Consider the following 16,132-nt stretch of genomic DNA (forward strand, 5'->3'; position numbering starts at 1 on the left):
GAGAGACCACCGGTGACAGCTACATGCCTATTAAGTCAGGAGAGCTGGGTTGTGTGTGTGGGGAACGGGCGTGCAGTGCTGGTAATGAACTCCTAGAGGTGTGCGCAGGTAGAAAGTGAAAGTAAGAGTGAAAGTCGCTCAGGCGTGTCCAACTCTTTGCAACCCCATGGACTGTCCATGGAATTCTCCCTGCCAGAATACTGGAGTGGGTAGCCTATCCCTTCTCCAGGGGATCTTCCCGACCCAGGAATCGAACCAGGGTCTCCCGCATTGCAGGCGGATTCTTTACCAACTGAGCCATCAGGGAAGCCCATAAGGTGAGCCCAATAACACACTATGGATGAAAAAGGCATTTACAGAAAATTCAGGCACCTTCACACTAACTTCTACTTCTATGGCGATAAAATTATGCAGCAAAGATGCAAAAACATGGACACAAAGTCCACACACGGATTCCAGGGCGGCGTTTACCCAGGGAGGGCAGGGAAGAGGACGCTGAGCTGACCTGCGTCCTTCATGTCTATTTACCGCAACGTTCACAGCGGAGTGTGACTGTGTGCTCACCCTGAAGGATGGGCACTCCTACATGTGTGATTTTCTCTACTCAAGGTGGTTCAGGTATTTCACACTTTCAAAAGGTTAAAAAAAAAATCAGTGCTTTATAACACACATTAAAAAATAATTTTCAGATAAAAATTATCCAAAAGATGTCACAAAAAACCTACAGTGCAAAAATAAATCTGAAGAAAAGCTGCCCTCACGAATCTCCTTGCTTAGAGCTTAGAAAGGACACACTCTTTCAAGGCTTCTTTACATCTGACCCTGTTGGAGTAAGAGCCTCTCATTTTGCATAAATTAATAAATATGTCTTCATAAATACCAGCTTAAGCATAAAAAGACTCAGGTTACACTGGAGCCTCCTGTCTTTTCATGTAGTCCGCCTGTCAGCTCTTGCTGCAATGATGCTGCATAACAAATATCCCCCCTCAACTAACTGCCTCTAGCTCCTAGGTTCTCACCTGGGGCAGCTCTGCTTGTGTCTGGAGGTGGCTGTGTTCCATAGGTCTAACTGGGGGCCCAGAGGCCCCCGGGTATAGCATTTGGGGTTCCCAGAAAGCAGACCCTGGGTGGAGACTGGTGAGCACCATGATTTTTAAGGAGCATCCTTGGGGGTCGACAGGTGAGAAAGGGTGAGGAAGGAAATGTGACTTGGCAGAGGGGGAGCCCAGCTGGGGGTGGGCTGAGTCGCCCCTGAGTTGTTCTGTCTGGGGCCAATGGGACTGGACCGTCGCCCCCTCCCCCCAGTTATGTCACTGGATGCAAGGGCCTGGGAAGAGTGTGATGGGTGGGGAGGTACGGTGGCCACGTGGAGGTGGCCGTGTTTGCAGGCTCTCAGCCTCAGGGACACAGAGCCGAGCGCCAGAGAGGCCAGGCCTCTGGTCCTTACCCTTCAGCCTCGATCCCCTCCGAGGTTATTTGCAGACCAGGATTTTGGGGAGAAAACAGTTTGAGGACTTGAATTACTGGACATTTAAGTGAAGATACGTTTGTGGGCCATCGGTACGGGTGGAAGGTGGCAGGGCTGCTGATGGGCTGGGTCCCAGGTTTCCCCCCACCCTACACCACCCCTCGCAGGGACCCTGGCCCGGAACCGGCAAGCACGAGAGCACACGGCAGAGACCACAGTTCGGAGGGCAATTAATGCTCTTTATTTACACCACAAGAGTGACAAGTCGCATGATGAGGTACAAATACTGGACTCCGGTGAAGTGGAGCCGGCCGTCGGGGGAGGACACTGCAGTCGGTGCAAACCCCCGCACACAGAACGAAACAAGAATGAGAAAACCAAGGACAGAATCTCCGACTCCACTGAGAAAGGGAAAGGACCCCAGGAAGGTCCAGACAATCAAGAGAGAACGGATGCAAAGTTACAGAGGAGACCGGTCTCTGCCACCCGCGTGGCACCCGCAGGAGCGGGAAGCGGGCGTCGGTGGCGGGGGGTGGGGGGGGTGGGGGGGTGGGACGGGCACCCGTCCCCACCATGTTTTCTGCGACAGACCATGAGGAGCTCTTGGGTGAATCGGGTCAACCCCCCTCTTATACAGACACATGATAATATGTTTGTCATTCTCATAAATTGGAAAATAGCGCCTCCACTGTGGAGCGCACACACCAGAAAGAAGATTAAAAAAAAAACAACCACAAACAGAAAATGTCTGCTTTCTTTTTCCTTCAATAGGAGGCTTTTAATCATGTCAAAGACACAAAGTGAGCTGAGCTGAGAAAGCTCTGCTTCATTACAAGGAAGAAATGGTGTCCTTTTGATGCAAAGTATGATTTTAAACCACAGTGCAGCAGAGTTCATGACTGCTGAGTGTCAAGTGAAATCCTAGCCATACATCACCTAGAAGTCAGGAAAAGTGGGCTCGGCGGTGCGGAAAGGGCCCCAGGGGCCGCGGTTTCCCCGGGGAGGGGGGGACCAGGGAAGAAACCCGACGGGACAAGTTCCTCCACAGCAACCGCGGGAGACGGGCGGTCCACCTCGACCTCCGCGTAGGCTCCCTAAAACACTGTCTCCACATAAATACAATAAACTCTATTATTGGTATGCCACAAGTGCTAGATAAACTTTTTCTTAATATGACAAATGTTTAAGTAGTCCTTTTATTTTTTCTTACAATAAAAAGTACAATTTCTTAAGAATAAGTTCAATAAGACGCAAACGTTTCCCCCTCCCCCACTCTCCTTCAAGGTTTTGTTTTACAGAAAAAAAAAAAAAAAAAATCCCCATCTTTTGTTGTCTGCAAATGTCATGGGAGGGGAACAGAAAGGCATTTCTCTTCTTCCCCAAGCTGCCGCGTTTGCGTGCAAAATCCGTATACAATATAAAGACATGCCGCTCGTACAGCCCATGCAACCTCCAGGTGTAGGAAACTTAAAAAAATATATTCATATGTATTTATATATATATTTATATATGTATCAATGCCCGTAAAACACGTGGGCCCAAAAGTCTACAAAAAGAAGAATGGAATGAGCGTGTGGCTGTGACCAGGAAAGAAGGAATGTTCCGATCGAAAATTAAAAACAAGAAACTCCATTGCTTAGTGCTGCAAAAATCAGACTTGCTTTCATGTCAGAACCAGTACAAAACGGTCCTTCCTCTGGAAACAAACTTGGAAAGGAAGTCAAGAAAAACCCGAACACTTTGACAAAGTGGCCCTTCGGAACCGGAGGGGCGGCTAGTCCCAGGCGGCCGGGGGGCGGCCGGGGGACGGCTGCCTGCTGGTGGGGCTCGGGCGCCCTGAGGCGCAGCTGGAAGGCCCGAAGGGCAGGGGGACACCACGAGTCCCGCGGCATCACGGGGTTTCCTGCAAAGGGGTATAAAGTGCTCACTTGCTGACCCCCGGCCAGTGCCCCCAAGGCCTCTGAAAAGGAACAAAAAGGCTAGAGGTCCAGGGACCACAGCGGGAAGGTGTGGGTGCCCTCCCTGAGGCGGTGGGGGCTCCGGGTGGGCCCTCCACCCTCTGCCCCGGACGGCTGGCCGTGGAGAAGGGCTGAGTGTGTCTTCAAAGAAAACAAAAGGCTACACGGTACTGCTTTAAGCACGCTTGTGAAGCTGGAGTGAGCTGACAAATGAAAATGGCCCCCGTCGGGCCTTCTGCAGAGGAGGTCTCTGTTGGACAAGATTAGAAGTAACCCTTTCCAACAGGAACTTGGCCACCAAGGTCACCTGTTATCCCATCACCTGTAAAAACGTCAGATGATGTGTTTCTCCTCAGGAGCCACAGCCAGCAGGAAGTGGGCAGGTGGCGGGGGATCCCAGGGTAAGGGGGCCAAGGAGGCCAGAAGAGACGACTGGCTGGGCCCTGCCTCCACTGTTGAGGTGGGGGCTGGGTGCTTCCAGCTGCCCCCACACTCCAGCTGCCCCACCAACCTGGGCCTCAGGGCAAGGGGCCAGGAGGAGAGGGGACACCAGACATGTCCCTTCTTCCTGCCCTGCTCTTGACCACTGTCCTGAGTCTAACCAATAGCAACCCGATGACCAAGCTGGTCCAAGAATCTGGACTCTTTTGGTCCCAAGTCTGGCTGCGTCAGAGTCTCTTCCAGAAGCTACCCTGTAAATGTCACCAGACTTGAGACTTGGCTGGGGTTCCCTTCCCATGGGCAAGCTGCGTCTGCACTTCCTCAAGTCAGAACCCGATGCACACTCTGGAATGAAACTGGTGGCTTCAAGGGCTGGAAAATGAGTTACCACTAAAAAGTGATCCTTTTCAGTTACTGTCAAAGAGAAAAAAAAAAAAGCAAAGGATAGACATCCTGATGGGGAGTCAGTCTGCTGTCCCCACGGGGTCACCAGGCAGTGAGGGTCCAGGCTCCCCGCGGCCACAGGCTTCAAAGTTCAGGCCTGCTGCTCCCAGCCGGGGCCCTGCCGTGTGGCTGCCGCAGAAGAGCCTGGGGAGGGTGCGTAGGCCCTCTGGCTCCACGCGTGGCCGACAAGTTTACAAGCTCTTTGGAAAAGCCAAGTGAGAAATGCTATCCTGACCACGTGGCCAGAGATGTTTACACGTGAATTTCATGGATGCTGATGGCCCGTGGTGGCTGGCAGGCCCCTCAGCTCAGCACTGCGAGGATGCCCCCTGCCCACAAAGCACGGGCGGCAAAGGAAGGCTCCATGCTCTCTGCACAGCCACAGGCGGGCCCAGGCGGGCAGACCTCAGACCCCGCTGCACACTTGGTGCTCACTCTGAAAATAAACTCTGTGCTCACTGTACAAAAATAAACAAAATGAAAATAATAATAATAATAAAAAATACCTTCCAAAGTTAAAAAAAAAAATGTACAAGCAAAAGTTTAGAAAGGAAAAAGGTTGACGTTATTACCATTCAGAAAACTGCTAAATGGTGAGAAAAAATGTAAAATTCACAAAACAATGCTTATTCCGGATCTTTTTGTGAAAAATTCATACAAAATCAACAGCAAATTGATATCCTTTGCTATAAAAACTTATCAGGTACACATGTGCATGGAGGCTTGGAGTGGGGAGGGGTCAGGTCAGAAAATAATTAAGATGAAGGTACAATCTTGCAGGGCAGGTGTCCCATGGCGAACCTGTGATTGAAAGCTCTCCAATCTGGAGTTCAGAAATAACATGAGCTTCAAACTAGATCCCTTTCCACAAGCACCTTGAGAGCTGAGTCACAAGCCGTTCATTCGCCAGGGACCTTTACAATCTGCATTTATTTTATATATATATACTTTTTCTATAAATGCATTATAAATATTTTATCAAGATTTCATAAGAATCAAGTTTCTTAGCTTGGAATACATTGGAATATATATTATACATATATATATATTTATTTATACCTAAAATTTTAAGCAATACTTCATGCTACTTGCTTTTAATAAAAAGCATTCCAATCGTAACACTGAAAGTGTGCCTAGGACATGCTTCACAACCAAATGGAGATGCTCGATTGTTATATGATGTACGAGAAAAAGAACACTTTGGATTCATTTAAAATTTGTTGGACTTCGAAACCCCCAACAGTATTTGCCACTATTTTGGAACTACCTCCATTTTTCTTCAACAGCAATAAAGCGAAACAGGGTGGCAGGACCTCAGCCCTCCAGAGCTGCTGGCCGTGGCAGGGACCACTTGTGAAGCGCCAGGCCAATGCGAGCCGGCCTCCGGCCCCACCGGCCACAAGGAGCGGTCCCACCGACTCCTGCTGTTTATTTTTCTTAAGGCATTGTTCCTTGGACTTCGGAAAACCCAGCCACAAAAATCCATCAGAGCAATAAAAAAAAAGGCACAAACGCGCATCTTCCGCCGGCTTTGAGAAACCAAAGCCGCACGGGCTCACATTTCTGCTTTTGTCCAGTTTTTTTTTTTTCCCTTAAACGCTCGCCCGCTCCACTCCGTGTCCCAGCCCCACCGCGCACCCGTGGTGGTGTGCAGGGGCTGGCCAGCGCCGGAGCAGCTGACTTTTCTCCGAAAAAGAAAGAAGCTACAGGATGAGTTGAGTGGTTTTCACGGAGACTGTGGGATTGTGGGGAATCACCAAACCATAAGCACCAGTTTTAATCAAGCTTGTTTTGTGTCGTGAGATCTTTGATTTTCATTTTCTTTTCCTCGGGTCGGCTCGCTCGGCAGGCGGCTCTGCCCCGAGCCCCCGCGGACTCCCTCCCTCCGCGGCTGCCCTGGAGGGGGGTCTCGGAGCGCCCGCTCCCGCGCGTCCCGGCGTCTGCCCGGGTCCGGCAGGCAGAGGGCCGCCGGCTGCGGCTCGCCCCGCCGCGCCCGCGGGCTCGAAGGAGGCCGGCAGGACGCAGGGCGGCAGCAACTTTTCTCGGCGGAGCTTCAAGACGGAGACAGACAAACAAGAGACCCGCGCTCGCGGGAGCGGCTACAGGGGCGGCTCCTCTTCCATGGGCTCCTCATCGGGTCTGTTGGGGCGGGGTGGCAACAGAGGAGAGGGCGGGTGTGCGGAGGTTCCCGCCACCCCAGCCCCCGACTCCTAGCTATCCCTGCCCCCCCAACTCCGAGCCGCCCCCGCCCCCGCTCCGCACTCCTAGCTACCCCGCCCCTCCCCTAGGGAAGTGTTCCTTCTGGGCCCACACGCCCTTCAAGTGTTTCTGGGGCTCTTGCTTCTGGAAAGAGGTGGCGGTGCAGTCTGCCCTGGGGCCGGGGTGAGGACACCCACTCCCGGCCCTGCTGAGCTAGCACGTGCGCCCGATACAGCAGGGAGCAAAGACCCGGGTCACCCGCAGACGGCGGCAGCACCCACGGCCGGCCGGAGTCCGCGCTCACCTCTTCTCGGGGGCCTTCACGGCCACAGACAGCGAGGCCATGGCAGTAACAGTCTCAGCTTCCTCGTTCTCACACTTCTGGGCCTCGACCAGGGAGTAGCCGGTGGTGGAGGCGAGCCTCTGCAGGGAGCGCCAGTACTGGCCTGCGGAAGTGGGGGGGTGACTGCTCAGATACGGAACCCCAACCCTGCGCATGGGCCCATGGGTCTCAAGCAGCACCCATCGCTGGCAACTTCAAAGCACCACACTCCCCAGAGACAGAAGCCACGAGGTGGCCTGGTTAGAAACTCAGATCATGGGAGTCTGGAAAAGCTTCCTCGTGGCCAGGAGAACCGGGCCCTTCAGGGGCAGAACACCTGGGTGGGGGTGGGTTCCCAGGAGGGTCCCTCCCTCAGGGTGGGGCGGCTGGGACAGGCACTTCCGGACCCCCAGCTGGAGCCCCGAGATGATGGGGGGTGGTGCAGGCAGCCTCTGGGGACTCCTGGGCCACGGGCCCCTCATCCTGGAGGCCAGGAGCTCAGTGCACAGCAGGGAGACCCTGGGTCCCGCCCACAGACACGGACACTCATGACTGGGCCACCCCGCAGACCCAGGACGTGGGCGGGGTGGAAGTCCCCGGCTGTGTGCAGCCTCCTGGGCCAGGCCCCTCGAGGGGCAGGGCTGGTCTCTGGGCCAAGGGTGCTCCGAACTGATGGAGTGGGGTTCGCTGGTCCAAGGGCAGAGGCCAGACCCGAGGACACAGGCTTCCGTGTGGGTCTGGGCCTGTCGGCGGGGAGCCTGGAGAAGGGACCTCACACCCACCCTGAACCGCAGCTCTTCCACCCCACAGAGCAGAGCTGGTGACATGGCGGTGGCAGGAAGTCGGGACGTTAATGGGGGTGACAGGAGAGTCACCGGCTCATCACATTCGCCCTGAAAGCCAGGCCTCAACACGCGGGCCTGGGGACGCCGCTGGTGGTGAGAGAGAAGCAGGGGGTGGGGTGGGGGGCAAGGGGGTGGGGGAAGGGCTGTGGAGTCGGGCCCCTCCCTTGGGGGGGGTCTCCCTGCTGAGCCCTGGGCCAGGCCACTTACTGTGGATTTCAATGACCTTCTCCATCGACCGCACGGCGTTGGCGTTGGGTCTCTGCTGTAAGACCTTTTCTGGGAGAGGATCGAGCTGGGGACGAAAGAAGAATACATGATGAATTCGAGGCCATCAGTAGAATCCCCGTGCGTGTTCAGATGGGATGTTTGGATCAGCGTCTTCCTCACGTGCACGTGCTAACAGATAAGAAAGCTTGAAAAAGCCAAAGGTGGTTTTGGCATTACATAAATGTTTTCACAGAAGTAGACTTATTTTCCTTAGGGTGTTTTCCCTAGGAGGCTCTCGGGTACGTTTGTGGGCGCCTGTGTGGCCACGACACTGGCTGGTGTCCAGAGGCAGCTGGCACAGAGGGGTGGCGGCCTGGGTTCCACCGCTGGATGCACGGCACAGTGTCAGGGCAAGGGATGATGCCTTTTCGGAAACATCAGTTACACTGCACTTGTAAACAAGGGTTTTATAGACAGGGCTTGAATATCCCCACTTCGGGCTCCCCTCATGGCTCAGCGGTAAAGAATCCGCCTGCCAAGCAGCAGACGTGGGTTTGATCCCTGGGTCAGGAAGATCCCCTGGAGGAGGAAATGGCAACCCACTCCAGTATTCTTGCCTGGAGAATCCCACGGACAGAGGAGCCTGGCGGGCTATAGTCCAGGGGGTCACAGAGAGTCAGACAGGACTGAGCGACAACCACATGCGCCCTTCAGGGTTTTCTTCCAATGATCAGAGAAAAGGTAGACAGAAGGGTGTGAGCATCTTTGCTCCGAGCTCTCTCTGAAGTCTCTGCAGCAGGTGGAGTCGGGAGGCGCACACGGCCCGCAGTCTGACAGCCACAGGGCGTGCCGGGGTGTCTGCCACAGAACCGCCCAGCACTCGGGGTTAAACCGGTCACAAAGTACTTGCTTCTCACAAATGCACTGCCGCTAGTGTCCTGTGTGTTTATTTGCTGAACAGGCAGCCCCCGCTCCAGGGCCCGACCGAGTTCCCCGTCATCCACGACTGATGGCTCACTTCCCTCATTCTGTTTTTATCTTTACTTTCACTGACTTGACATCCTTGGTTACTGTTTCCTGGAGTTCCTGTTGATTCGGGCTTTCCTGCATTGACGCCCCCATCTTGCTCAACAGACAGCCACCGGGGCTGTTGCCCTTCTGCTTGAAGCTCCTCCTACAGAGTTTCCCTTGGAGAAGGTCTCACTGGGTTGAGCTTTCCCAGTTTATTTCTTTATTCCCACCCACCCCCAGCCCCGCGGCTGACAGTCCCACTGAGCCTGTGGCTGGGCTGGCAGGTTCTTCCTCTTGACGTGGAAGACCTTGCCCCGCTGTCTTCTGCTCCCTTTGCTGTGAAGCAGTTGGTGTTCGGCTAGCGCTGCTCCTTGCGGGTTGCCTGTCTGTTCTCTCCGCATCCTTTTACAGTTTCCTGTTTGTCTTTGTGGTCCTGCAGTCACTCAGATGAGCTTGGATGCAAGCTTTTTTTTTTTTAACTCTCTGGGTTGGGCCCCCTTGCATTCCAGAGCTGAGGACAGTGCCTCCATCAGTCACGAAAGATCCTTGGCCACTGGCACTTTTGGTCATCCACCCCTCACTCTGGTGGGGATGCTGAACAGACACAGAAGCCCCCTTCTACCCCTTGTCTCTGGGCTGTGCTCAGCCTCACTCCTTCAGTTGTTGCTTCCAGGCTGTGGGCTTCCCTGGTGGCTCAGTGGTGAAGAATCCCGCCAAGGCAGGAGATGAGGGTTTGATTTCTGGGTCGGGAAGATCCCCTGGAGGAGGAAATGACAACCCACTCCAGTACTCTTGCCTGGAGAATTCCATGGACAGAGAAGCCTGACAGGCTACGGTCCATGGGGTGGCAGAGTCAGACACAATTGAGCACACACACATCCCTTCCAGGTTATTAGTCTTCTCTCTAGCTGATCTCACCGAGTTTCTATTTTCTGCTAATATGTTCTCATTTTTAGAAGTTCCATTTGGTTCTCTTTCAAATATCCCATTTCAGTTTCAGCGATTTCTGGTTCATCATTCATTAGTATCTTACTTTTAATATATTAAACATGATTACTTTATCGTTTAAAACTGAAATGAAAAGTTAAGTTCTGGTAGGGCTGGTGACGAAAATCAAAGAGGAGGCACAGATAAACATGTTAGGATAAGAAGGACCATGACTACAGGACAGTAGAGATGAAAGACAGTACAAGAACGCAATAATTTGGAAAAATTGGCCAAGATAGAAAAAATTTCTGGTAAAATGTAATCTTCCAAAATTTACTCAAGAAGGAATAAAAAAAAAAAAAAAAAATCAGTCACTTAAAAATTTCACCCAAAGGAGACCCACGGCTCAGGAAAGCCCTCTCAGTCAAGGAACAGATTATTCTGACCCTACATTCACTTTTACAGAGAAGAGGGTACTCCCAGCTGTCCATCTGTCTGTCTATCCCTCCAACCATCCATCATCCAAACATCCACCCATCTATCCATCCATCCAACCATCCACTGTCTATCCATTTATCCATCCATGCACCCATCCAAACATCCACCATCCATCCACTTATCCAACTATCCAACCACTCATCCATCCAACCATCCACCAATCCATCCATCCATCCATCCACCAGTTCATCTATCCATCCATCCACCAATCCATCTGTCTATCCATCCAACCATCTACTATCCATCCAACCATCCACCCATTTATCCATCCATGCACCCACCCATCCATCCAACCATCTACCCATCTATGCATCCATCCACCAAACCATCCATCCATCGACCAGTTCATCCATCCATCCATCCATCCATCCATCCACCAATCCATCCATCTATCAATCCATCTGTCTATCCATCCACCCACCCATCCAGCCATCCACCAGTTCATCTATCCATCCATCCACCAATCTATCCACCATCCATCCATTTACCCATCCACGTACCCATCCATCCATCTACTCATCCATCCAACCATCCACCCATCTGTTCATCCATCCATCTACCAATCCATCTATTTATCCATCTACCCACCCATCCATCCATCCAACCATCCACCATCCATCTATCCATTCACCGATTCATCTATCCATTCATCCATTCACCAGTCCATCCATCCACCCACCCATCCACCATCTATCCATTTATCCATCCATGTACCCATCCATCCATCCATCCATCCATCCACCAACCAATCCATCCACCATCCATCCATGCACCCATCCAGCCATCCAACCATCCACCATCATCCACTTATCCATCCATCCAGCCACTCATCCATCCAACCATCCTACAGCTGTCCATCCAACCATCCACCAATCCATCTATTTATCCATCCACCAAACCATCCATCCATCCACCAGTTCATCTATCCACGCACCCACCCATCCAGCCAATTCTCTCCCCAAAATAGATTGGAAAAACATGGTCTAATAGAAAAATGGGCAAAAGATCTGAAGAGAAAGGCCGAGTGGCCAAGAGACCCACGAAAAGGTGCTCAGCATCTGAGGAATGAGGAAGTGATCCCCTGCTGAACTGGGTGCTGTGTTGCCCTGCAGGCTGGCAGGGTCAAATGTGAGATGCCATGTTGCTGAGGTTGGTCCCCCACTGCTGAGGGCCTGAGGGACAAACACTCAGACGCCACCTCGTAGATATGGGCCCACCCCTCCCTCCAATGGGATTTGCCTCAGGGACGCAGTTGCTCTCTGGCCACGGCTGACTGCACAGGATGGGACTCTGATGTTACTCCCAATCTGGGCCAACAGGGTGAGTCCTGGGCCAGAGGGCAGATACAGATGGGGAGCCCCCCGCCACCCCCAGGAACACCTGCAGGCCCCGGTAAAAACAGGGTGTCCCCGTGAAGACGGGAGTGTCCTCAAGTGCTCTGGTCAGCAGGCCACCACAGGCAGAGCACAGGTCCCCTGTGGGTACGAAGCTGGAGCAGAAAACACGCCTTTCAGGTTTGGGGTCCTCACTGTGGCATAAACAGCTGAGGCCTTATTGCTGCAGCACAACTCTGACAGTTCGCTAGGATTTTATCCCTCTTAAGAAAAAAGCAGTTCTTTAGAAAAGAACTCATTCCATAAATTTCCCATCACTTGAAGGCAGAGGAGTGTGTCAGAGCGCGGTGCCAGGAATTTTCTAAAATTCAACCCAGGTCCTGCTGTTCCCAGTCCTGGGGGGACCCCCACGTCTAACCTTCCCAGGGGGCCCTGGTCATGGCTGGGGGCTGACCCTCCAGGGCACTACATGGCCCTCCTCCAGCACCCTCTGCCCGGATCATGTCCAGTGAGCCCCTTGGCGCCCACATCGCTGTCTGCACCACCCCCCCACTGTTTCTGTGGCAGCTCCCCGTCTCCAGCTGCTCTGGGCGTTAGTCTGCCCCGAGCACGCGTCCAGCCTCCACTTTACACACAAGGGCTGAGCAGCGGGGGAGCCTCTAACTCTAAAAATATATAAATCTCTCATTACTTGGGGTCTTATTTTTCATTTAATAGACATCACTGAGCAGCCCAGGGAGAACCAATCACTATCCATCCTTCAAACTTAGGAAACATCAGGGAACAAAAGAGACAGACTTCTGCCTGACCTCGCAGAGCAGGGGCCCGGGTCTGTGGGGCCAGCTTGGGTGAGGGGCGACACTCACACGGGGGCCAGAGCGGTGAGCCGCAGGGAAGGTGGGGAGAGGGGGTCAGGCCGTGCTGAGCAGGGGAGGGGCTGGGGGGCAGGTGCGATTGGGAGCAGGGAATCAGGCGTGGCAGAGGGATCTGAGGCACACGGAGTTGTCCGGGGGTCCCGGGAGGAGAGCGAACCGGGGCCACCGTCCTGCCCAGCCGGAGGAGCCAAAGTCTTGGCCTGGCCGTGCGAGCTCGGAGAGCCGGGCTGTGTGCCTTCACTTGCCTGCCTGTGTCTGGGAGGAGCCAAGCTGGGGAGGCCTTGAGGGCTTCCTGGTGGCTCAGACAGTAAAGCATGTGCCTACAGTGCAGAAGACCCAGGTTCAGTGCCTGGGTCTGGATCTCCTGGAGAAGGATAATGGCAATCCACTCCAGTATTCTTGACTGGAGAATCCCATGGACGGAGGAAGCTGGTAGGCTACAGTCCACGGGGTTGCAGAGTCGGACATGGCTGAGCGACTTCACTTTTCACTTTCACTTGGAAGAGGACAGGGGGCTGGCTGTGGGTAATGCCGAGTCCGAGTGACAGATGGGAGCCCCTGGCCGCCCCGGGCACGTTCACCTCGCGTGTGTTCCACGTCACAACCAAATCAGAAGGGAGGCTCGTCCTGAGCTCAGCCTTTAAAAAGCCAGCCTCAGGGAAAGTGTGCAAGGAAACCCTTGTGCAGAGCGCCCAGTTGTGGGTGTGGGTGTGGCTTTCTATTCTGCAGTTTACAAGAGCTCACACCACACCCTGAGCGAGCAGAAACCAGAGAGGTTACAGCACCAAAGAAAGTGGCCCTTGTGGAATCCTGGGCGAACCCAGGTCAGAGTGTGCGTTTCCAGAAAACAGAACTGCACTTTGGTGGGTGTCTCTGGGCCCACCAGAACACAAGAGATGATGGAGCCCGGGACCCCAGCCCATCCTCAGGGGCTCACACCCGCTCCCACTGTCCGGGAGCCGCCCCGCCGTCCCCCAGCCCTGTGACAGTCCTGATCCTCACGGCCACGCCCGGGTTCAGATGCCCGGCCACCCCGGCAGGGGCCCCGGCCCCCGCATTCTTCCCAAGGAGACAGATGACGTCCACCGGGGCCCCTGGGGCTCTCCGGCACCCTTGCCCGAAGGCTGGCTCTGTGATCCCCTCTCCCCGTCTCGAGGATCCTCTGGGTAGAGGGCCCTGTAGGACTCAGAGCCACGGGGCCCGGTGGCCGCCCCAGCCTGCTCGCGTGCGTCTTCCCTTCTCTCTCGGCCTCTCCAGGACTGCTTCCAGAGGTCGAGTTCTGCTTGGCCTCCTCTCCCGAGTCCTCTGCCCTCAGGCCCAGCCCCAGCCTCCCTGCTGGCTCTCCCGGGGAAGGGGCCGGGGGCTGCCTGCGGTCACCTGTGACTGTGGTCCCCACCGGCCGCCCGAGCTCCTCTGTGGGCCTCAGGGAAGCATGCTCTCGCCAGGCCCAGGACGGCCCCTCCTCGGGGTTCCTGTGGAGCTGGGCGGAGGGTGGGGTCCCCTCTCCTGCAGAAGGCCCTGCATGTCTGTCTGTCTGCTCAGGCTCTGCGGCCTCAGCGTGTGAACTGCATCTGGCAACACAGATAGACTCAGCGATTATCCTGGGCCGGCCGCATCGTGTTTCCTGAGCCTCCTGGTGACAGTGCAGAGGCTTGGAGGACGCGGCTGGTTTTAAAGGGTTTTTAAACACTAGCGAAACTTAACCACATGGCACCAAAACACCACAACTCCTTCAGACAAAGGTTAAAGGACTGAGGCTTATTGACAGGATAGCAGAGGGTGTGCACCCAGGATGGCGGACACTCCCGGGGTCGCCCCTCGGGCTCAGCTCCTTGTCGCCCCGCAGCAGGAGGCTCAGGTGCTCCGGGGCAGGTCCCCTCTCACCCGCAGAGTGTGCAGGCCACTTCTCCGGGGGAGGGTAGGGAGCTGACGGGCCCACTGGGGACACAGCTCGGACATGCGACCCAGATCCCTGACCCAGCGCAGGCCGCATCCTGGAAACACGACTGGGGGACAGCCTGCTCCATCCTCACGGCCTGTGTGTGGCCACTTTGGTGAGGTGAGCACAGGTGAACTGGAGCTGCTGGGGGGGTGGGGGGGAGCCTGGCAGGCTGGAAGCTAACAGCGGGCTCCGTCAGCCCTGTTTCTCCCACTTCTCCCCTCTGCTTCTAATCCCCCGGGACCGCCTCACTCTGCGCCCTCTCGAGGCAGCACAGCAGGACAAGGGAGGGATGCTCCTGAAGCTACTGGCCACCTGATCCCCCACCACCTCCTGCCCGGGATCTTGGACTTGGGCTCAATGAGACAGTGCCATTTGACCCCGAGAAGCCACATGGCTAAATAGAAAACGGGCCCCAAAGGAGCCTCCCCAGGGGGGCAACCTGTGACAGGGGAAGTGACTCCCCACCTGCCCGGGGCCCCTCCCTGGACTGCAGCGCCTCGGCACACCACCCACCCGGCTCCCTAGGTGACGTCTCACTGTCACCATCCCCAAGGGCTGCAGATGGTGTGAAGCTGAAACTAGTCAATATGACGGCTTCATGTTCAATAGTCAGTTCACACAACTTCAGTTCAGTAGTCAGTACAATGGCTCTTGGGGCAGGGCAGCCCCTCCAGGCCCAGCCCCGCACGCACCCCTCTGCTGACCCCCATGGGCGGGCGTCCCCAGCACTGGCTGTCCACAGTCAGCTTCCCCTACCCGGGAGCGAGCCATCCCCGCGCCCGGCATCAGCCTCATCAAAGGCCGAGGGGGTGAGGCTCCCTCCAACTTTCTGGCATTAAAAAGGTTTTTAAGAGACCTCGATAAAACTAGGGCTTCCTGCTTTTTGATGTGTTTCACCAAAGGAACACTTTGTCAGAAGAGCATGAGCAGCTGAACTGAAAGCCGAGTTCTCTACCGCTATTTTAAAATAGCTGGCTCTCACAATCAAAAGCCCTCAAGATGGTTTGAAGATATAAATCACCTGCCTTCTCCTAGTAAAAGGGGTGGGGAGATTGCTTTATGGGAAGAGAGGAGAGGTGAAGAGCCCTGCACACGATGGAAAGCAAAAGCAGGCGGGTCTTTGCCAGAGAACATTCACACGTGTTGCCAACAAGCTGACCAGAGAGGCAAGATTCCAGTAGGCCCCTGGGCCCAGGTGTGACTTAGGTTACAATCGACACCATCCAGGACACACAGAGGTTGACAGGAGAAAACAGAGCCCTCCCAGGTGCCTGCCCACCCAAGCTTACCACCTCCGCCTCCGTTGCCAGCCAGCGGCCTGTCCCAGCAGACAGCCAGGGAGCACGAGCCCAGGTCAGGGAGCACAACCCTGGGCCAGGGAGCACGAGCCCGGGCCAGGGAGCACAACCCTGGGTCAGGGAGCACGAGCCCAGGCCAGGGAGCACAACCCTGGGTTAGGGAGCACAAGCCCAGGTCAGGGAGCACAACCCTGGGTCAGGGAGCACGAGCCCAGGCCAGGGAGCACAACCCTGGGCCAGGGAGCACAAGCCCGGGACAGGGAGCACGAGCCCGGCCATGGGAGCACCACGGGAAGGTGGCCGCACAGGCCGTGCCTCACAGGGAGCCGCCCTGCGACTCTGCCTCTTGCTCTCCCTGCCGGA

The 16,132-nt window shown here is 55.1% G+C and overlaps 1 protein-coding gene across 6 annotated transcripts in view; it reads right to left on the bottom strand.

Annotated features, from left to right (window-relative positions):
• Positions 1–2,645: 2,645 nt before the first annotated feature.
• The window catches only part of HDAC4 (histone deacetylase 4), a 287,685-nt gene continuing 274,198 nt past the window's right edge, over positions 2,646–16,132 (bottom strand). For all 6 annotated transcript variants that reach the window (XM_061122627.1, XM_061122630.1, XM_061122629.1 and 3 more), the window contains 3 exons: positions 7,885–7,969; positions 6,815–6,956; positions 2,646–6,450 (listed from right to left, as the gene is read on the bottom strand). In XM_061122627.1, the coding sequence (XP_060978610.1) occupies positions 6,411–6,450; positions 6,815–6,956; positions 7,885–7,969 (267 nt within the window). In that variant the 3' untranslated portion in view covers positions 2,646–6,410. The remainder of the gene's footprint in view (positions 6,451–6,814; positions 6,957–7,884; positions 7,970–16,132) is intronic.

Source organism: Dama dama, chromosome 20 (assembly GCF_033118175.1).
Source record: "Dama dama isolate Ldn47 chromosome 20, ASM3311817v1, whole genome shotgun sequence".
NCBI classification, from domain to species: domain Eukaryota; kingdom Metazoa; phylum Chordata; class Mammalia; order Artiodactyla; family Cervidae; genus Dama; species Dama dama.